General features: G+C 41.4%; 1 protein-coding gene across 1 annotated transcript in view; it reads right to left on the reverse strand.

The window, feature by feature from the left end:
* The window catches only part of gmds (GDP-mannose 4,6-dehydratase), a 248588-nt gene that overhangs the window by 156306 nt on the left and 73904 nt on the right, over positions 1-18378 (reverse strand). The window contains exons 5-6 of the mRNA XM_074668218.1: positions 9596-9788; positions 8547-8651 (exon numbers count right to left, since the gene is read on the reverse strand). Coding sequence (XP_074524319.1) covers positions 8547-8651; positions 9596-9788 — 298 coding nt within the window. The remainder of the gene's footprint in view (positions 1-8546; positions 8652-9595; positions 9789-18378) is intronic.

Here is an 18378-nt window from a genome sequence, read left to right on the forward strand (position 1 = left end):
TACTTTAGGAAGATAATGTTTCTCTCTTCAAGATATAAACCTGGCATACGACCTGTGACTCGACTTACCCACAACAGAAAAACTTGAGACTTGCTTGGAACTCGGGTCGGAGGGACTCGTACAATTGTCTGCTGGAATGATGCTAACGTAAATCAAAAAAACATGTCATTCTTCTTTTGATTTTAAGAAAATGGTTTCTAAAATTATTTTTAAAGCTTATAAGTGAGATTTAATTATCTGTGTTGTTGTTTCTTTGCTTTTTTAATGGAGGTTGGTAGCCTACAAAGTTGACAGTATAGGATAGGCTTTTATAAGCACTCTGCTTCCTTGTGGAATGAAGAAAGAATTATTTTATCTTGCAACTATGACGGTAGCATGTAAATGCTAACCAGTGCTAGACCCGGTGTTCCCCATGAGCTGAGCAGAAGGAGCATGGATGACGTGCTGGCAATAGAGTAAGTGTGGGCTAAGAAGAGACGACATGAACCTGTCCATGGAAGATCTATGTCCACTACGATGGACAAGCTAGGACAGGATGAAGGAACGTGAGACTGAACAGACTAGTGAAGAGCACAGTAAATTTTCAAACACCTCTGAAATTATCCAGACTGTCCTGAATTAAAAAAGGCCTTTGTATTAAGCTGGGGAGCATTTCTGATTTTGCTCTGAACATAATTTGCATTATTTATAATAAAACAAATCAGAAAATTTCACAACATGAGAATTTAGAAAAATGGCTTCATGTAAGCATAATAGTCAGCCTTATTGATAATGTGTAAAGCTTGATTTTACAGTTTTATTAGTCAATTTGTGGTGGTTTTAAAGCTGGATCCCCACGATTCAACAAAATAAGATGGGGAACAATTAATGAGTAATAAATCTGATGCAAGGCCTTGGAATTCAAAACTTTTCTGGATTTATACAGGATTGCAAGTGATTTTGAGATTTTCCCTTTTCAATGTGTTGTTTCTATGTTAGTTTTTGATCGATTACAACCCAAGGAATTTAGTCTCAGAAACTCTTTCAGTGTCAACATCACAGAATCAGATATTCGCTGAGTGACATTTTGTCCTCCTGAAGTTTTCTGTGAGCAGAGGACGTTACAAACCTTCAGGAAGGTCAATTACTGCCACTCAGAGCGAGGACTCTGTCAACAAGATCCTCGGTTGCTATGGTGACCCGGGACAACAAACACACAAATGAGTGGAGGTATTGTAGGGAACCGAGACGTCAAGGTTCAGGCGAGGGGAAGCACCTTTGTGGCCACGTGAGGGAGGAGACCGCTCCGTCATCAGCTCCGCTCCGAGGTGTCAGACTCCTCTCCTCACCTGGCCACAGTTCAGCTGATGTTTAGACTGCCCTCGCTCCACGAAACGAGACACTGAAGAGCGAAAAATGCCTCCTCGATGTTGAAACGTCTTACGAGATGCTTCCAAATCCCCCCTGATCCCTCTGACCGAGTCATTCCCAACCTTTGAAAATAACCTCCCCAATAAATGAAAAACATATCCTCTTACAGATCTATCATGTGATCTGACCTTTCGGGCTCAACCTCAACGAAAGCAGAAAGATGAAGCCGAGGCACGTCGAGGTTCAGCAGCTGTATGTGTGAGTGTTTGAGGGGGCAGCATTGACTTTGGCAGCGCTTTTCTAACTTCCCCAATGCGAGCTGGTCTCTCCTAACATAACAGTATATTATTCTATACTGCCAAGCGTGAACCACAGAGCTCTCAGGGTGGAGAGATGGATGGGACTTCCCCAAATAAACCAGAGGATAAGCCCACGACTGGAGCTGGTCAGTGGTAGCAACGGCGAATACACACATAACACACACATAACACACTCCTGCTCTGATTTACTGCAGAGCCTTGGATCAACACTCAGCTAATAACCATAAATTAAACTCGGGTTTTGTCTTTTATTTTCAGAATGAGATCTGGGGTGCTTTGAGGTGCTGTGTGTTTGTTGAATGTGATGACCAAATAAATACACGAGGCGGTTATTTGCACAGGTTTCTCTCCTGATCGCCAAAGAGCTGCAGAGGGCTGCGCTGTCTCATGTGTCTAAGCAATATGGAGTCTATTTAGCACCCCTGCTAACGCTAATCCCCCTCTTCAGAGTCAGTGTGAGGCCTGTTTGTTATGGCTAACAGCTAAGCTAACCAGTGCGGAGGTAGCCGCGGTGTGAACCGGCCGGCTTCTGTTTGCTTTGCTTCACGCTGGATCTCCACCGGGATATTTCCCCGGCCCGACTGCGAGCTTTCTCCGCAGAACAATGGAGAGCAGAGTTTATTGGTGGAGTCGTAGGTGTTTACGAGAACTGTAAGAGAATCCAGAAGCACATTCCTGCTGGGATTAAGTCATCCTGGGCGCTGGAGGAGACAGAGCTCCTTGTTGGATCCCACAGAGGGACAGTCAGTTCTAGGGAAAATGGAGTTTAACTTCATCATTCCTTTCCCAGAAGCCGCCACGCCGTCGTCAAGTCACACACTACGCCACGCTTCCACCAATCGCCACTTTAGGAGATGACACCAGAGTTTGTTGTTTGAGGAAAAACTCCCTCATGAAGCCAAACACCGATTTGTTACTCAAACAGAGTGGCGGGCACCGCGGGATGACGACATCACATCTTTTCCTGCGTGTGGGACGAGGACGGAGGAATGGAGGTGATGTCAGGTGGGGTTTGCAGCCACTGACATCATAAACTTCCTCCTTCATTAGTGATTAATTATCCACACACACAGGTACAGGGCAGGAGGAGCACTCAGGTGATGAATAACCTCTGTCTGTCTGTGCCAAAACACACAGGGACAGCGCTGAGAGACGTTCAGGGTGCGTCCCAGGACGGAGGAGTGATGAGGAGTCTTCCAGCTTCATTGTTGACGATCTTTTGTCTTCATGTTTTGGTCGTGTTGCTGTGAGAGGAGGTTGGTGAGGAACAACACAGAGGTGCACATGATCACTGTGAGCAGGCCAAACAGGAACAGTGTCGATTGTGAAGCTCTCATGTTTGCTGGATCAGTTTTAAGGTACCAAGGCCTGATGAGGGCAGAGCTTTGTAACAGAGCCTCACTATAAAAAAGAAACACTAAGAGTCAAGTTGTATGAATTTCTTTTTTTCTATATTTTCTAAGCATTTTTTTCTGCTTCATAATTGATATATTTATTTTTCTGTAGTTTTTTGCTAACCCGTGTCAATAAATAAACTAATAAAAATTATATTATATAATTACATATAATAACACTCATGTAAAGGATAGTTATTTTGGTGATGTTTTTTTTTTTCCTTACCAATAACTTTCATCTTAAATTATCATGATTTCCTTTACTAAAGAATCTTGATGTTTTTATCATCAAATAAATCTTCCCATGCAATTTCCTTACTTGCTTGGTTTCTTGTCCCCTTGCTTCCTTGTTTCCTTTCTTAATTCCTTGCTAGTTTGTGTTTTGCTTCCTTGTTTGCTTCCTTGCTTTCATGCTTCTTACTTTCTTTGTAGCTGTCTTATCTTCTTGTTCTCTTTGAGGCTTCCTTGTTTCCTTATTTACTTGGTTGCTTTCTTGTTTATTTGCATCCTTGGTCGCTTAATTCCTTGCCTCCTAGGCTGCTTTCTCATTTCTTTGCTTTCTTGGTTTCTTTCTTGTTTCCCTGTCTCATGCCTCTTTGGTTTCTTCCCTAAATCCTTGCTCCCTTGGTGTCTTCACTGTTTGCTTCCTTGTTCCTTGCTTCCCTGATTGCTTTATTTTTTCCTTGCTGTCTTGTTCCCTGCTTCCTTTGTGGCTGTCTTATTTACTTGTTCTCTTTGAGGCTTCCTTGTTTCCTTCTTTACTTGTTTTTTTTTCTTCTTGACTTGCAACCTTGGAAGTGTTTTTTTTTCTTATTTCCTGGTTACTCACTTTCTTTATTCCTTGCTTCTTTGGTTGTTTCTCATTTCTTTGCTTTCTTGGTTGCTTTCTTGTTTCCTTGTCTCTTGACTCTTTGGTTGGCTTCTTGAATGCTTTCTCTTTTGGTGTTTTCCTAATTTGCTTCATTGGTGTCTGTCTCATTTGCTTCCTTGTTTCTTCCTTACTTGATTCCTTAAATCCCTGTTTTCTTGGTGTCTTCCTTGTTTCATGCTTCCTTAGTTGCTATTTTTTCCATGCTGTCTTGTTTCCTTGCCTCCTTTGTTGCTTTCTCATTTCTTTGCATTTTTGTTTCCTTGCACTCCTAGTATTGTTTCCTTGTTTCCTGGTCGCTTACTTTCTTGTTTCCTTGCCACTTTTGTTGCTTTCTCATTTCTTTGCTTTTTTTGGTTGCTTTCTTGTTTCCTTGTCTCTTGACTCTTTGGCTTCCTCCTTAAATCCTTGCTCTCTTAGTATCTTCCTTGTTTGCTTCCACAATATCTTCCTTGTTCCTTGCTTCCTTGGTTGCTTTTTTTCCCTAGCTGTCTAGTTTCCTGCTTACTTTGTGGCAGTCTTGTTTATTAGTTTCCTTGGAGGCTTGGCTGGCTCTTTGAATCCTTGAATCCTTGCTCCCTTGGTGTCTTCTTTGTTTGCTCCCTTGGTGTCTTCCTCATTTGCTTCCTTGTTCCTTTCTTTCTTGGTTGCTTTCTTTTTTCCTTGCTGTCTTGTTTCTTCAAAAAAGGATTCAAAAAAGCCTTAAAGGAAGGCCTTTAAGGCTTTTTTGAATCCTGGTTCCTCTGTGACTGTCTTGTGTCCTTTTATTTTCTTTCGTTATAGTTCTGCTTTTTTCATCAAAAGGATAAGGATGCAGCTTAGGACTGAGACAGTCCCCTTAATATCTTAATTTAATATTTATAAATTTATATATTTCCTTTTTTATACAGACTTGCTACAAACAGTTTGAATAATTAGGAGAGGGATGGTATGCTCTGTGTTACGATGACTGTAGTCTGCACCATCAATTTTAGAAAAAACAAAAACAAAGAGTGATAATCACACACCTGTATCGTTTTTCAGGCTTTTGCCAGCAACACTTTGTGAATAAACCTGATTAGTTGTAAAAAAAATTATCAAAAATGTCTAACGAGCTTTCTAAATCAAACTTCCTCTTTCACATCACTTCACTGAACAACCTCACACTCCACCTCAGAGAACGTGTCTCATGAGGACGTTTGTGTGTCTCAGAGCGCCCACTCCTCCTCCTCTAAAGCCTGTGGGTGATGGAGTGAACGGCCAAACGCCCCCTCAGAGCAGCAGTGGCGGCGGGGTCGCGGCGGGCCCCGGGGGCCTGGGTAAACACCGGCCGGTCCAGCCAATACAAGCGCCACACTGAGCTGAGCGAGGCGGCCGCGGGACATCTGGCCACATCACAGCGCGGCGTTCCTGCTTTATGAGCAACAACAGCCGTAACTCTGAGAATAGAAGCGGCAGGAGAGAATGCTGACTGAGGAGAAAGAACCGAGTCAGAGGAGGATGAAAAAGAGCTGACCAGGGACAGACGGGCTGAGGAGGTGTTATCGAGCGGGCAGCGAGCTTTGCCCTTATAAGGTCATGGTGTGAACCAAAGGATCTGACTTCACTGCTGCAAAAAGCTGCACAGGAACAACTTTATCATCACTTACTCTTCTGTTAATCCAGGAGAATCAAAGACAGAAAATCTTTAAATGTAAGGAGCTGAAACCTGCGTATGGCCTGATTCTAGGACCACACATGAATAACGAAAAAGTCTGAATATTTTTATTTAAAGGGGTAAACTTGTTCAGTCTCAGGTGGATGAAAACCACTTCACGGTCATGTATCTCCATCCGTCCCCCCGTCATCCAACCTCTACTCTCCTCACACATCATTTCATCATTCCCAGACCCACTGCGTCACCTAATTCCCCGTTACAAGACCTCGACGGCGACCGCACCGTCCTCCCCGAGCCGGCTGTAAACCGCACCAGTTCCCACACCTATCTATCTGCGGTAACCCATTAGGGTTTACGGGCTGACCCCTGACCTGAGCCGGGGTCGTGGCCGGGCCCTTCATTAGGGGATAAATCATAAACACCTGAGTGGCTGACCTGGGCGCAGTTCTGGGGCTGCACTCATGTGGTATTCATTTTGGGACTCGGTGGCGTGTAAATCGGGTTAAACCAGCGCCTGCGACCCTCGGGGCTCAGAGCACATATTAAAAACGCGACCACAGCCCACGCACTGAGTGTGTGTGAGTGTGTGTGTCACACGGTTATGAGAAAACCCGACTCCATCGAGTGTGACTTTATATAGAGCATGTAATTGAATACTTGAACATAATTCACAATGGTTTATAAAAGGTTTAACTGCTTCATGCTGGGTTTGAATAAAGTCGAGACTCTGTCACATCATAACTCGTTTCATAATGAGACATGAGACGTGATATGATCTGTCCTAATGAGCAATAAAGATCATTAACAAGCTCCCGTCCCCAAAATACAAGATCCAGAGTTTGAATCAAGAGGAAAAATAACTCCAGCCTTTGAAAATCATCTCAGCTCAATAAATGTGTTTTCATCCGAGGTGATTTTTTCGGTGCCAAACAGTTTTGTGTCAATTACACTGAATGAGCTTTGTTCAGGTTCATGTGCTAAGATAAAGGGTTATAATGAGGCCTTAACCCGTCTTGGGGATCTCTGTCTCCTTGTTTTCTGTGGTTCTATCTTGTGTCCTTTCTTTTTTAGTTACTTGTTAAAACCTCCTCTCAGAGCGCCCAACACACTACAGGATTTTTGGTTGCAAATATTAAACATGTTCCTTATCTACGATCTCTCAATCTGAGCGGCTCTGATCCGACAAAATCACTCTGAACACTCGCCACACCACAGGAAAATCACACACCATGTCATTTGCAGACATCATACAATCAGGTCTTTGCTGGATTTGATCATATCGTATTGGGACAAAAATCATCACAATTATTTTGTAGTGCCTTTAGCTATCATAAGGCTTTCTTACATCCTTGCTTCCTTTGTTGCTATCTTGTTTCCTTGCGCTCTCTTTCAGATTCCTGTTTCCTTGCTGTAATCTTACTTTCTCTCTGTCTCTGTTGCTCCCCATCCCTTGCCATCTTGTTGCTTCCTTGGCTTCTCCATAACCTTCTTGTGTCCTTTCCTCCTAAGTGGCTTTTCCTTTCATTTGTTTGTTTTCTTGTTTCCTTATCATCTTTGTGCCCTCCCAGTCTCCGTGCTTTATTGTTCACGTGGTTGCTTTCTTGATTCCTTGCCTTATCTATTCATGCTTCCTTTGATGCTTTCTTGTTTCCTTTACTTACTTAACCTTTACTAATGTAACCAGATGGACACTGTAATGTTTACAGCACAATACTTCAAAAAACACTTTTTATGTTTGCGCTGTCTGTGTTCAATAACTAGCACTATCTCCTTACAATAACCTCAGAACAGATATTTTTCCTTTTTACTGGTGTTTTTAATTCTTTGTCTCACTTTGCACAGGCTATAAACATTTCATTTCTATAAAAATATAGTTTCCTATTGATAACGTGTGGGATGGAGGCTTCAGTCCTTGGGGTTAACTGTAACTACATTTCATGTCTTGTCATGTTTGTCTTGTTTATCTATTTATCTATCTATCTATCTAGTTTCTTTGTTTCCTTGGTTTCATATGTCCTTTTTGGCTTTCTTGTTTCCTTGCAGCCTTGTTTCTTTATTTGCTTTATGATTCCTTGCATTCTTGTTTCCTTGCTCTCTTGGGTTCTTTAACGTTTCCCGCTTTCTAGATTTCTTTCTTGTTCACTTGCATCCTTGGTTGCCTTACTGTATCCTTGCTACCTTGATGCTTTCTTTTACACTTGAATATTCTAAAGCTGTCTCGTTTACTCGCTTTCCTAGGTGCCCTTTTTTATTTCCTTGCCTTCCTTTCTTGTCTCCTTGCCTCTTTATCATCCTTTCTTGTTTCCTGCTGTTTGCGTCCTTGCATCTTTTGTTGCTTCCTTGTTTCCCCGCTGTCTGTGTTCCTTGCTATCTCGGTTGCTTTCTTGTTCCAAGTGTTTCCTTTATTTGTCTTTTTACTTCTATTCATTCATTCATTTATTTATTCATTCTTTCTCTTTTTCTCTTATCTTTCCTCTCCTGCTTCCTTGTTGTTAATCCTGCTTTTAATCTGCAGACCACAGTGTGTAAATATTGGCTCCTGCATAATCTTTTTTTTGTTATTCCGTATTTCTTTATCATAAAGGTTTTACCAATAAATCAGTATAGCTCAGTATCTTTCCCCTGATGTGCTTTTAAAATAAATGTGTCAGTTTGCAGACTTTGAATCCAGTTTATGAAAATATAAACGTGTTAGCGTCGCATCTGTTTGACGTACAATTCAGCTTTTTTCACGTACATCATAAAAGGCTTGATGTAGCATCAATGAGCGTTCAAAGTTGTTGTTTTTGTTATTTTGGACTCTTTCAAACTCCTCAGTGATCATCAGGAACATTTTATGACGATGGCCTTTGTTGGATTTCTTTGGAAACATCTTTCAGTTGATTCGTCGTTCTCTACTTCTTTTCCTTTTTTATTTCAGACCACCATGACTTTGACTGCAACTGAACAGCAGGTTGTGTGACATGTAGAGCGCTCACCTCTCCTCGGACTCTCGTGGTTGAACAGGATCCCGTTGGTGGCGAACATGTTGTAGGCCTCTCGAAAGTTCACCACGATCCAGTAGGCGTAGAGCTTCGCCGCACCTGAGCGGGAGAAAGGGGAATTTCAGCAGAAATTCTCACAGAAACGTCTTTTTCCTGTGGATTATAATCATGCACAGACTTTTTTACACCCACGTAAAGCTGCAGGAGTTCACCGCTGTAGCTACACTGACATGTCATGGTTGAACACAGCGCTACAGCAGATCATATTTCACCATCAGGAACGTGAACTGCAGACTCCTGCTGATTGACCGAAAGCAGGCACGTACAGAAAGTTCTCCATCCTCCTCCTCCTCCTCCCTTCAGCTGTGAGGAGGGGAAAACCAGAGCCAGCTAAGGGAGGCGCCCGTTGATTAAGCCATAGGTCAGGATGTACACAGGAGGTGAAGGGAGGTCGTCATGAAACCCCTGGCCTCCTCCTTCCTAATTAATAGAGGAGCAGCCCTCCTCGCGCTGGTATGCGCCTCCCATGCAGCCTCAGATTGAGCGCTGACAGACGGGGAAAGTGTCGGTGAGGAGAGCATTTAGACAACGCAGAACATGAAACCTGATCGCTCACACACGTGTGCAGCCTGAGTGTGTGTGTGTGTGTGTGTACTGAAAGTGAGTGCTGAGTGCTGTAGATATAAAGGTGTCTTTGTTAAAGTGAGAGGCACTCCAGCCTTCAGTCAGACGTTTGGCCTCGGGGTGTGTGGAGAGCTCACACACTGCCTGAGCACTGAAGCCCCTTCTATACACTCTCACACACACACACACACACACTCTTACGAGGAAAAAGTGCTGCAGAGGCATCATGCAATCCTTGTTCGTGTTTCCTTACATAGCCATACGCAATCGTTAGGTCATATTCTGTTTGTGTGTTTCCACATGCGTGTTCAGCTCATTACATGTGTGTGTGTGTGTGTGTGTGTGTGTGTGTGTGTGTGTGTGTGTGTGTGTGTGTGTGTGTGTGTGTGTGTGTGTGTGTGTGTGTGTGTGTGTTTTACCATAAGGTGAGCGAGGGTAGAAAGGCGTGGTTTCTTTCTGAGGGATCTCCTGGACTTTGCCGTACAGCTCGCTGGTGGACGCCTGGTAGAACCTCACGCTGTTGGTCAGACCGCACGTCTTCACGGCGTCCAGCAGGCGAAGCGTGCCGATGCCGTCCACGTTGGCGGTGTACTCGGCCAGGTCGAAAGAGATCTGAGAGCAAGAGAAGGAGAAAAGTTTGAGTTAATAACACTTAAATGACCAAGGATGCTCAGAAGGATGCCAAAAATGTTAAAGTTCAAAAATTCTGAGTTCCTTCAAAGAAACATTTTAGTGAAAATCCCCAGCTGTCTTTGTGGGTTGCTTGTTTCTTTGCTTCCTAGGTGGCTTACTTGAGTCCTTGCTCCATTATTTTACATCTCGTCTCCTTGGTGTCTTTGTTTCCAGCTGTCTACTTCTTCTTTATTCATTTTTCCTGATTATTTTTTTAGTTGCCTTTTTATTCCCTTGGGCTTTGTTGTTTCCTTTGAGGTTTTTCGTTTCCTTGCCTCCAAAGCAACTAATCCTTTCTTATTATGAGGCTTTCTCGTGCTCTTGCATCCTAAGTAGCTTTCTTGATTCCTTGCTGTTTTTGTGATCCTCATTTCTTCGCTTACTTTTTGTTTCGTTTTCAGCTCTATTGTCTCCTTGTGTCCTTTCTTTTAATCTACCTCTTCATACACATCATTTAAGGTGTCCTTGCCACATGTGGCTTTCTTAAAATCTTGCATACTTTGTTTCTTTCTTGTTTCCTTGCTTCCTTTCTGCCTCTCGTGCTTCCTGTGTAGCTTTCTTAATTTCTTTTGTGTTCTTGTGACCCTCATTTCTTTGCCTATTTTTTTGGTTCCATTTAGCTTTTTTGTCTCCTTGTGTCATTTGTTTCAATGTTCCTTGTTTCTCAATGCTTCCTTTCTTGCTTCTTATGCAACATTTTATGTTTCCTTGCTTCCTTTCTAGCTTTTTTGTTGTCTTTCTGTGTTTTTTTTCTTGTTCCATATGACTCCTTTGCTACCTACATAGCTTTCTTGTTTCCTTAATGTCTCTGTGGCCTTTGTGTCCTTGCTCTTTTTCCTTTCTTGCTTCCTTTTCAACTCTAGTGTCTCCTTGTGTCCTTCATTTAATTTTTTTTTGCTTTTCAATGCTTCCTTTATTGCTTCACAAGCAAGTTTTCATGTGTCCTTGCTTCATATACGGCTTTCCTTGCTTCCTTACATGCTTTTCTGCTGTCTTGTTTCCTCGCTTTCTTTCTGTCTTTTTTGTTTCCTTGCTTTGTTTTTATTTCTTGTTCCATTTGACTCCTTTGCTTCATTGCTTTCTATAAAGCTTTCTTGTTTCCTTGATGTCTCTGTTACTTTTATTTCCTTCCTTCTTTTTGCGCCCTACTCAGCACAATTGTCTCCTTGCGTCCTTTGTTTAAATCTTCTTTGCTTTTCAATGCTTCCTTTCTTGCTACGTAAGCAACTTTTTATGTGTCCTTGCTTCCTTTTCGGCTTTCTTAATTCCTTGCATACTTTGTTGCTTTCTTGTTTCCTTGCTTCCTTTCTGTCTTTTTTGTTTCCTTGCTCTTTGTTAATTTCTTGTTACAAATATGACATTGCTTCCTATGTAGCACAATTGTTTCCTTGCTGTCTCTGCAGCCTTTATTTCCTTCCTTTTTTGCTTCCTTGCTTCCTTTTTCACTCTACTGTCTCCTTGTGTCCTCTGTTTTGATCATCCTTTCTTGTCAATGCTTCCTTTCCTGCTTCATAAGCAACATTTTAATGTGTCATTGCTCCCTATGTGGCTTTCTTAATTTTTTGGCTTTATGTTTCCTTTGTTGCTGCTTGTTTTTTTTGTTTCCTTTGCTTCCTTTCTCACTGTCCCACAGTCTCTTTTTTTCACCCTCTCATTTTTCACTCTTGCTTTTACTTCTTAGTTTCTTTCCCTCTGGCTTCCTTGCTTTTCTTCTTGCCTCTGGTTTGCAAATTAAGACGTCTCTTTTTGGAAACAGAGGATTCTAGGAAAACTTCACCTTCTTCCAGGTGCATGCAGAGGAAAAAGAAGTCCTAAAAAGAGTAAAACCTCCAAAAGAACGTGAAGAAAATGAAGTTTTAAATAAATAGTTTTTAAAGGTTTGACCCTTGTTCAAGAGTTAAAAGACTTGAAAACACGATCAGAGTGGGCTGAAAGCTCATAGCACATAAATACTCAAACTCCCAGAATGCCTTTTTCCAGCCATAAGGGCCAACAGGAGAGAGAACTTAACGAACACTTGGAGGGAAATTAAAAATGGATGTGTGCGTGCAGGACTTTGCGATGCCGTGTTCTTGGACTGTGTGAGACTGCACGAGTGCCAGGTCAGCCCTCAGGCCCCAAATCAGGCGTGACGGTTAAAAGCTGTGCCGGTTCGCGGTCACCACACCTGGAGCGAGCGGCGTGAGCCTCGTCTGTGCGGAGGAAACGCTCTGGCCCTTTAGTGCTTCCATACCAGAGCAGTGCACACAGACAGATAAAGACCCCTTATTTAAAGCTGGGAGCAAAGAACACTGGGCCTCTATTCCACTCAGTGCACACACACACACATGTGCACACACACACACACACACACACACAGTGAGCAGGTTTGATCAGGTTCAATTACACTCTGCAGCTCGGTGTAATTACCTGTGACGCTCCACTCATGCTTTTACTTTGCATTCTGGCATTTTCGTTTATATTTACATCGTTTACGACAGAGAGACGGGGACAGCACCAACCTACGACCTACGTCACAGGATTCATACGGCAAACACAAAAAAATGCACAAAAAGTGGAGCCATTACAGTCAGACTACAGGAGCAGAAACTGGAGCACTAGAAAAAAAATCAAGTCCTTCAGCCCGGGACCTGTGCTCAGTTCATTTCTTCTTCAATCCAATATTTGGAAAAAAAAATCCAGCAGATTTTGGAATCCAGTGGTGCTGAATAATTATTTGGAGTTGCGAAACATGTCATTCCTCACTCTCTCTGCACATATTCTATCACTCCTAAATTGTTGTTTCAAATAAAGGGTAAAAAAGATGACAAAACAACCTTAGAAAAAAAAAAAAAAGGTGGGCTGAAGTGTGTTTGAAGTGTGTGACCCACTCTTCACAATGTGATAGATCAACAGGCCAATCAAAAACAGACAAAAAAAGGGTGAAGATGCTTAAATTAGACGAGCAGGAGACCCACTTTCACTCCTTAATGACGAGCTGTGACATAAATCAAGGCAAATATTTAACGTCTCAAATGTATTTAATCCAATATGATGCAGTTTGATTCAGACATAATCCAGATTATCACCATCTGCCAGTTTTGACAACTTCATTGTTTTGTGTGTCAACCTTTCACCGCACAAAACACACTGAGGATTTTATCCTCCTCAAAAAAATGGTTTTCTACTTCAGGGTTCCTACAGCTTCAGGCAAGTCAAATTCAAGGCTTTTTAAGACTTTTTAATGCTTTTTGAAATTAAATTCAAGACAAAATTCACAATAAACACAAATGGAAAAATCAGCTCATTAATTACAGTCCCAGCTGCAGCCATGTCAATGTTTATTGGTTCCACCATCATGATTGCAAAATGCTACCACAAATGTCACTTGGTAAATTACTTTAAAAGAAATAAATAAATAAATGTTATTTTTCCTTTTAAGATTTAGGATGATTTACACTCATACTAACACGTGTTAACATTTTTTAGGACTTTTAAAGATTAATTTAAGACATTTTAAAGCCGTCTAAGGCCTTGTCACAAACTTTGCATGACTTTTTCAATACTGCAAAATGCCAGGCGTTAACAAGCATTACAAGGAATTATTGCCACTGCCTTGCAGCATAAAAATCCCCTTCAAAATAAAAGCTCAAAATTTTTTGTTAGCATGTTTTTTGCCCAGGTAAAGTCTTGCTACCTACTGAAAATCAGATCAAAAGTTTTGTGTTTGCATGGTTTTGAATATGATTTCAATTATTATTTTAAATTATAATATAGTTTTACCAATAACGGATGAAATACGAAAGTAAAAATAGCTTGTTTTTTTTATTTTGGAAAGCATTTTGAGGACTTAATAGGAACTGGATAGTGACAGTATGTCATTAAAAGACTGTATAAGATTATTTCCAAAGCATTCTGATGCATCCATAAAACTCTATTTTTATTTCATTTTTTATATATAAAAAAAAAAAAAATAAAAATATATTTTTTAAAAATTTAAATTAATAAGACATAAAATAAAACAAAATAAAAAACTTTAAAATAAGCAGAGTTTTTTCCATCTTCATCCCCTCTGATTTGGCTTGATAATAAAATGGAATGAAGACTGTTATATTTGATGAGTCTAAGTAAAGACGTGAATGATGTTTAACTGGACGGAGAATAAATGAAAAAAATGTTTGGGCTATTTTGACAAGGACTGGTTAAGACGGTGTTATTTTCTCTTCCTTTACAGAAATGATGAAGTCAAAGTTTTCCACAGTCCACCTCCAGCTCTTCTTCCTCCTCCTCCTCATCCTCCCTCACACTTTTCCTCATAAACTTAATTTATCACCAGCACCGTCCTTCAGTCTGAGCTCCAGTCCCTCCTTTCCTCTTGTTTGACTTCAGACCCACACCTAACACACACACACACACACACCAGACGCCAGGTATCAAAACCAGCTGAGCGGGGCAGGGTCCAGGACGCCTTGACAGCTTAAATCAAATAAATTGCCTTAATGCCTCCATTCTCTGTCATTATGTAAGGCCGGGCCGAGCGCTGACGCTTTAAAGGCCAGACGCTTGTGTGTGAGACAGTGTGTGGAAGTGTGTGTGTGTGTCTGCAGGGCCCCCTCAGCCGACCTGATATTGTTCTGTTCTGGGAAGTGGGCCAGGCTCTGTCAGCATTGGGGGTCTGCTGCAGACCTTTAGAGAAAAGGATCCGTTTGAGGCTGGAAATGTTCAGGATATAGGTGCTGCATTTAGTGGTTTCACTTCTTTCCTGCTCACACACACACACACACACACAGTCTGCTGAAATGCATGCCTGACACTGGGGAATGTGACTCTGCACATGTGTGTGTGCGTTGGCAGATGTATAAAAATGAGGCACATTAATTCAGCCGTGGCCTCCCTCTGCATACCTGCATGTCCCTCCATACAGAGGCATTAAGTTGTATGTACACAGTTGAGAGTTTGAGCCATACGTCGATCACTCAGGAGCTGAGAATCCAAAATATGTGAGAGGAATTAATGTTAAACCCTCCTCTAACCCTCACAGTGGAGCCTCGCTCTGTTCCTGTTTGCTAAATTAAGGAATCCCTTCGTTAAGACTCTGATGTGTCAGATTAGTAACCTGTGGTGAACTGCCGTCATACCTCAGATTCCTCTGAACGCAGCCGCACCGCCCACCACGATCACGCTCTCTGCTAATAATACAGCACAATGCAAAAGACTGAAACTACACATTCCTGCCGACCGCAAAAACCCAAATACAGAATCGCTAAGACGCCCTAAAGGTGGAGACAGACTGGATCAGGGAGCTGAGAGGACGCAGAGAAAGTGAGTGTGTGTGTGTGTGTGTGTATGAGCCTGGGTGGGGGTTTTGTGGAGAGAAACCACAGTCAATTACACCTTTACTCATCACATTACAGGCCAAGTGAAATTAGAGCAGTCGTGTGTTAACAGGGCAAAGACAAACAGGCTGAAATCCCTCCAGGAGAAGGAGGTTTCGACCCGACCTGGCGGCCCACGCACCGGGAGACGGATCGATTTCAGCGCTTTCATCAGGTCAACTGCAGTGTCACTCAGAAAAGCTGAGATACAACCCCCACTGTCCCCCACCAGAGAGTAACAGGAGTGGATTTCTTTGGGATTAAAGTGTCGAACAGTGGATTAAAGGAGCAGTCTGTAAGATAACTTTTTAACCGCACTCATATTTATTGAGTTACTGTGCAGTGAGGTGTTTATAGACGTTTATTTACTGGGCTCCCTCTCTATAGAGCATCAGAAAATATCATCTTCATGGTTGAAAAGATATGATTTATAGCAGTGTTTCTCAAATTTTTTCAGACCACTTATTTCCCCAGAAAACTCTTGCGGACCACCACGAGCTAAATAGCCCCAGAACAAATCATATGTTACAACTTGCTAGGGCTGCAACTAACGATTATTTTGAAAATGGATTATACGCCAATAACTTTTATGATTAAAATTATACATTTTATTTCTTTAATTCCCTTTATTCAGAACAAGTTTTTTCAAAATGACGCAGACTAGAGTAAAAAAGTGCACTCATTTCCTCATAGTTTGGTGTTTCGTTTGTTGTTTTCTTTTAGAATGAGGGAGAAAATGGACCTCAAAATCTGTGTATAACTACATTTCTGATACATCATTCCAAAATACTTAAAATTTCTACTTAGACTAAATTAAATTACTCAATGCTTTTATTGACCAATTTTTGTAGATTTCATCAATTTGCGTCATAGCCAAACAACTCACACCCCACCCCCCTCTTTTTCGTGAATGTTCCATTAAAAAACACGATTTCCTCTCTGTCTTTGCGGACCACTAGGGGGCACTGGCGGACCACAATCTGAGAAACACTCATTTATAGCATCCATAAGCATTTCATTGCATGCCGTTGCAGTACAAAGAACATCAGGAGCATTCACGGTGCTGCAATCTTTTCAGTAAGGAAAGCAAGGATTGGCTGTCCTTAAATTTCTTTAATTATGCCATACCTTACTTTGTATTTTTGCCAATTTGGATGTTTGGAACTACACTGAAACTTTATTTATCAAACCTCCTCCTTGGGACAGGTAAAAGTGATCCAAAAGAAATTGCAAAATTCATTTGCAGAGATACTGTGCAAAGAAGACTTAAAGAATTTGCCGAATTTCCTCTTTCTCCGATGCCCAACAGATTATTCTGCTGTTGTTTTTGAGCTTCTGGCTCCCCCAGGTGGTCGCTGATGCTTTCTTGTGATCTTTGGGATGTTTTTTTTATGTTAAGTTAATTGTCATAAACATGTATAACAATGTAGAAGTTTTCAAAGATGCTATGAGGAGGATCTGTTTTAATTGGACTCCCACGCCACCTTCTGGATCATATCAAAACAAATTTTCTTTGTTGAAGTCAACTTTTTACAGGATACAACGCACCGAGGTAAGGTATTTTTTTAGTACAGTTACGTAGCACTACGGTTTGAAACGTGACATCAAGCAAACGTTTCAGCAGCCGGCTATATGTGTGTGCTATCGGCAGCTCTACCAATCAGAGCTAACGTAACCTCACTCTTCATTTTATTGATCGACTCTCAAGTTTGAACAGACCACTGCAGAATAACTGCTGACTGTGGGTTGGGATGAACATTAGCACAAACAGTTTAGCCCTTTTAGCCTTTAGCTCGTGCGCTATCTTTCTCCTGTTAATCTTTCTTCTGCTCCTCTGTCCTTTTTCTGTCTGACAGTTAGGCTCCAGTGTCCACCATCACTACAAATTAATCACAGAAATCATTTTCAGCAGAGAAAAACACAGATCTCTCTTCTGTGTGGTGTTGTCATGGAAACATAGACGTCTGAGCTCCAGACTAAACTTGTAATATAAGCTCTGATTATTTAATTTTGAAGTGTGGATTACGATCAGGCATATATATAAAACAGATTGTTGCAATTTCTCTTACACTCCTTATTCTGTCATATAAAACTCTTAAATGATAAGAAACTCAGATTCTTTGATGTGGCTGTGGACAGAGCAAAAATCATGACCCTCAGTTTTCAGTGTTCACATAAACATGGCCTAGCTCCTTCTCTCAAGTTCCCAGGAAAAGACTAAAACGACTGGTCATCATTCGCCGGTATTTCTCCAGGAAGTAAGAACAACCTTCTGTGGAAATGTAAGATAAAACAACCAGTTTCTCTTTTGACTCAGGCGACTGCACCGCATGATGAAAACTTCCCAAGAAGCTGATAATCGGTGATCGTTTTGTTTTGTCAAGATAATGTCCAAAACACACACAAAACCTGGTCCACACTGATATAAAACTGAGAGAAGAAATCTTTATACTGCTGCAGTTTGCAGTACGAGGTTTGGGAGATTTTAGACTGAGATTTCCTTTGAACAATTAATCCATGATCAAAAAATGGGAGGAGTTATGCATCAGTAAATCTTTTCTTTACAGATATTAAAACAAATTTGAATCTTTTCAAAGCGCAAAAAGCTCATTTTAAGGCTTTATATCCTCCCTCTGAAACCTTTATCATAGCTTTATGCCATTGACGGCTTTTTTGGAAACAGAGAAACATTTTAATACACTAATTTAATCCTTCACCCTAGCTTTTCAGAATCCTTCTCCACTGTTGCCTCACTGCAAAGCCGTTGTGATAACTTAACGAGAGTTTATTAATAAAAAAAAAAACTGATTATGGCATATTTCTTTCTTCTAATTTGACCTTGAGAGCTTAGAAAAGGACAAAAATCTCCAGGAATAACTTTTCTTAAGGCTACTGGTGATCTAAGTGTGAAGAGTTGAACAGATGCCTGTATTTCTGCACTTCGACCACTAGGAGATCCTGTCTTCAGCCATGTTGTCTGCGCGTCTCTGCCTGGCAGGTTGGAAATTTTCTAGTTGTGGCGTGGTGCCGCACTGTTAGCTGTGGCTGTCTGTTGCAGCAGCTCTCTCTTCTTTGTCTGTTTCTGGTCTCTTCTCTCACCTTTGCATTTGGAGTGAGTCATTACTTTTTATGGTTCATTTGTTGGTCATGGACACCAAACTGGTTTTGTCTTCAGT

This window comes from Halichoeres trimaculatus, unplaced genomic scaffold, assembly GCF_033239565.1.
Source record: "Halichoeres trimaculatus isolate MK-OKI-2021-1 unplaced genomic scaffold, fHalTri1.1 fHalTri1_scaffold_4, whole genome shotgun sequence".
NCBI lineage: Eukaryota > Metazoa > Chordata > Actinopteri > Labriformes > Labridae > Halichoeres > Halichoeres trimaculatus.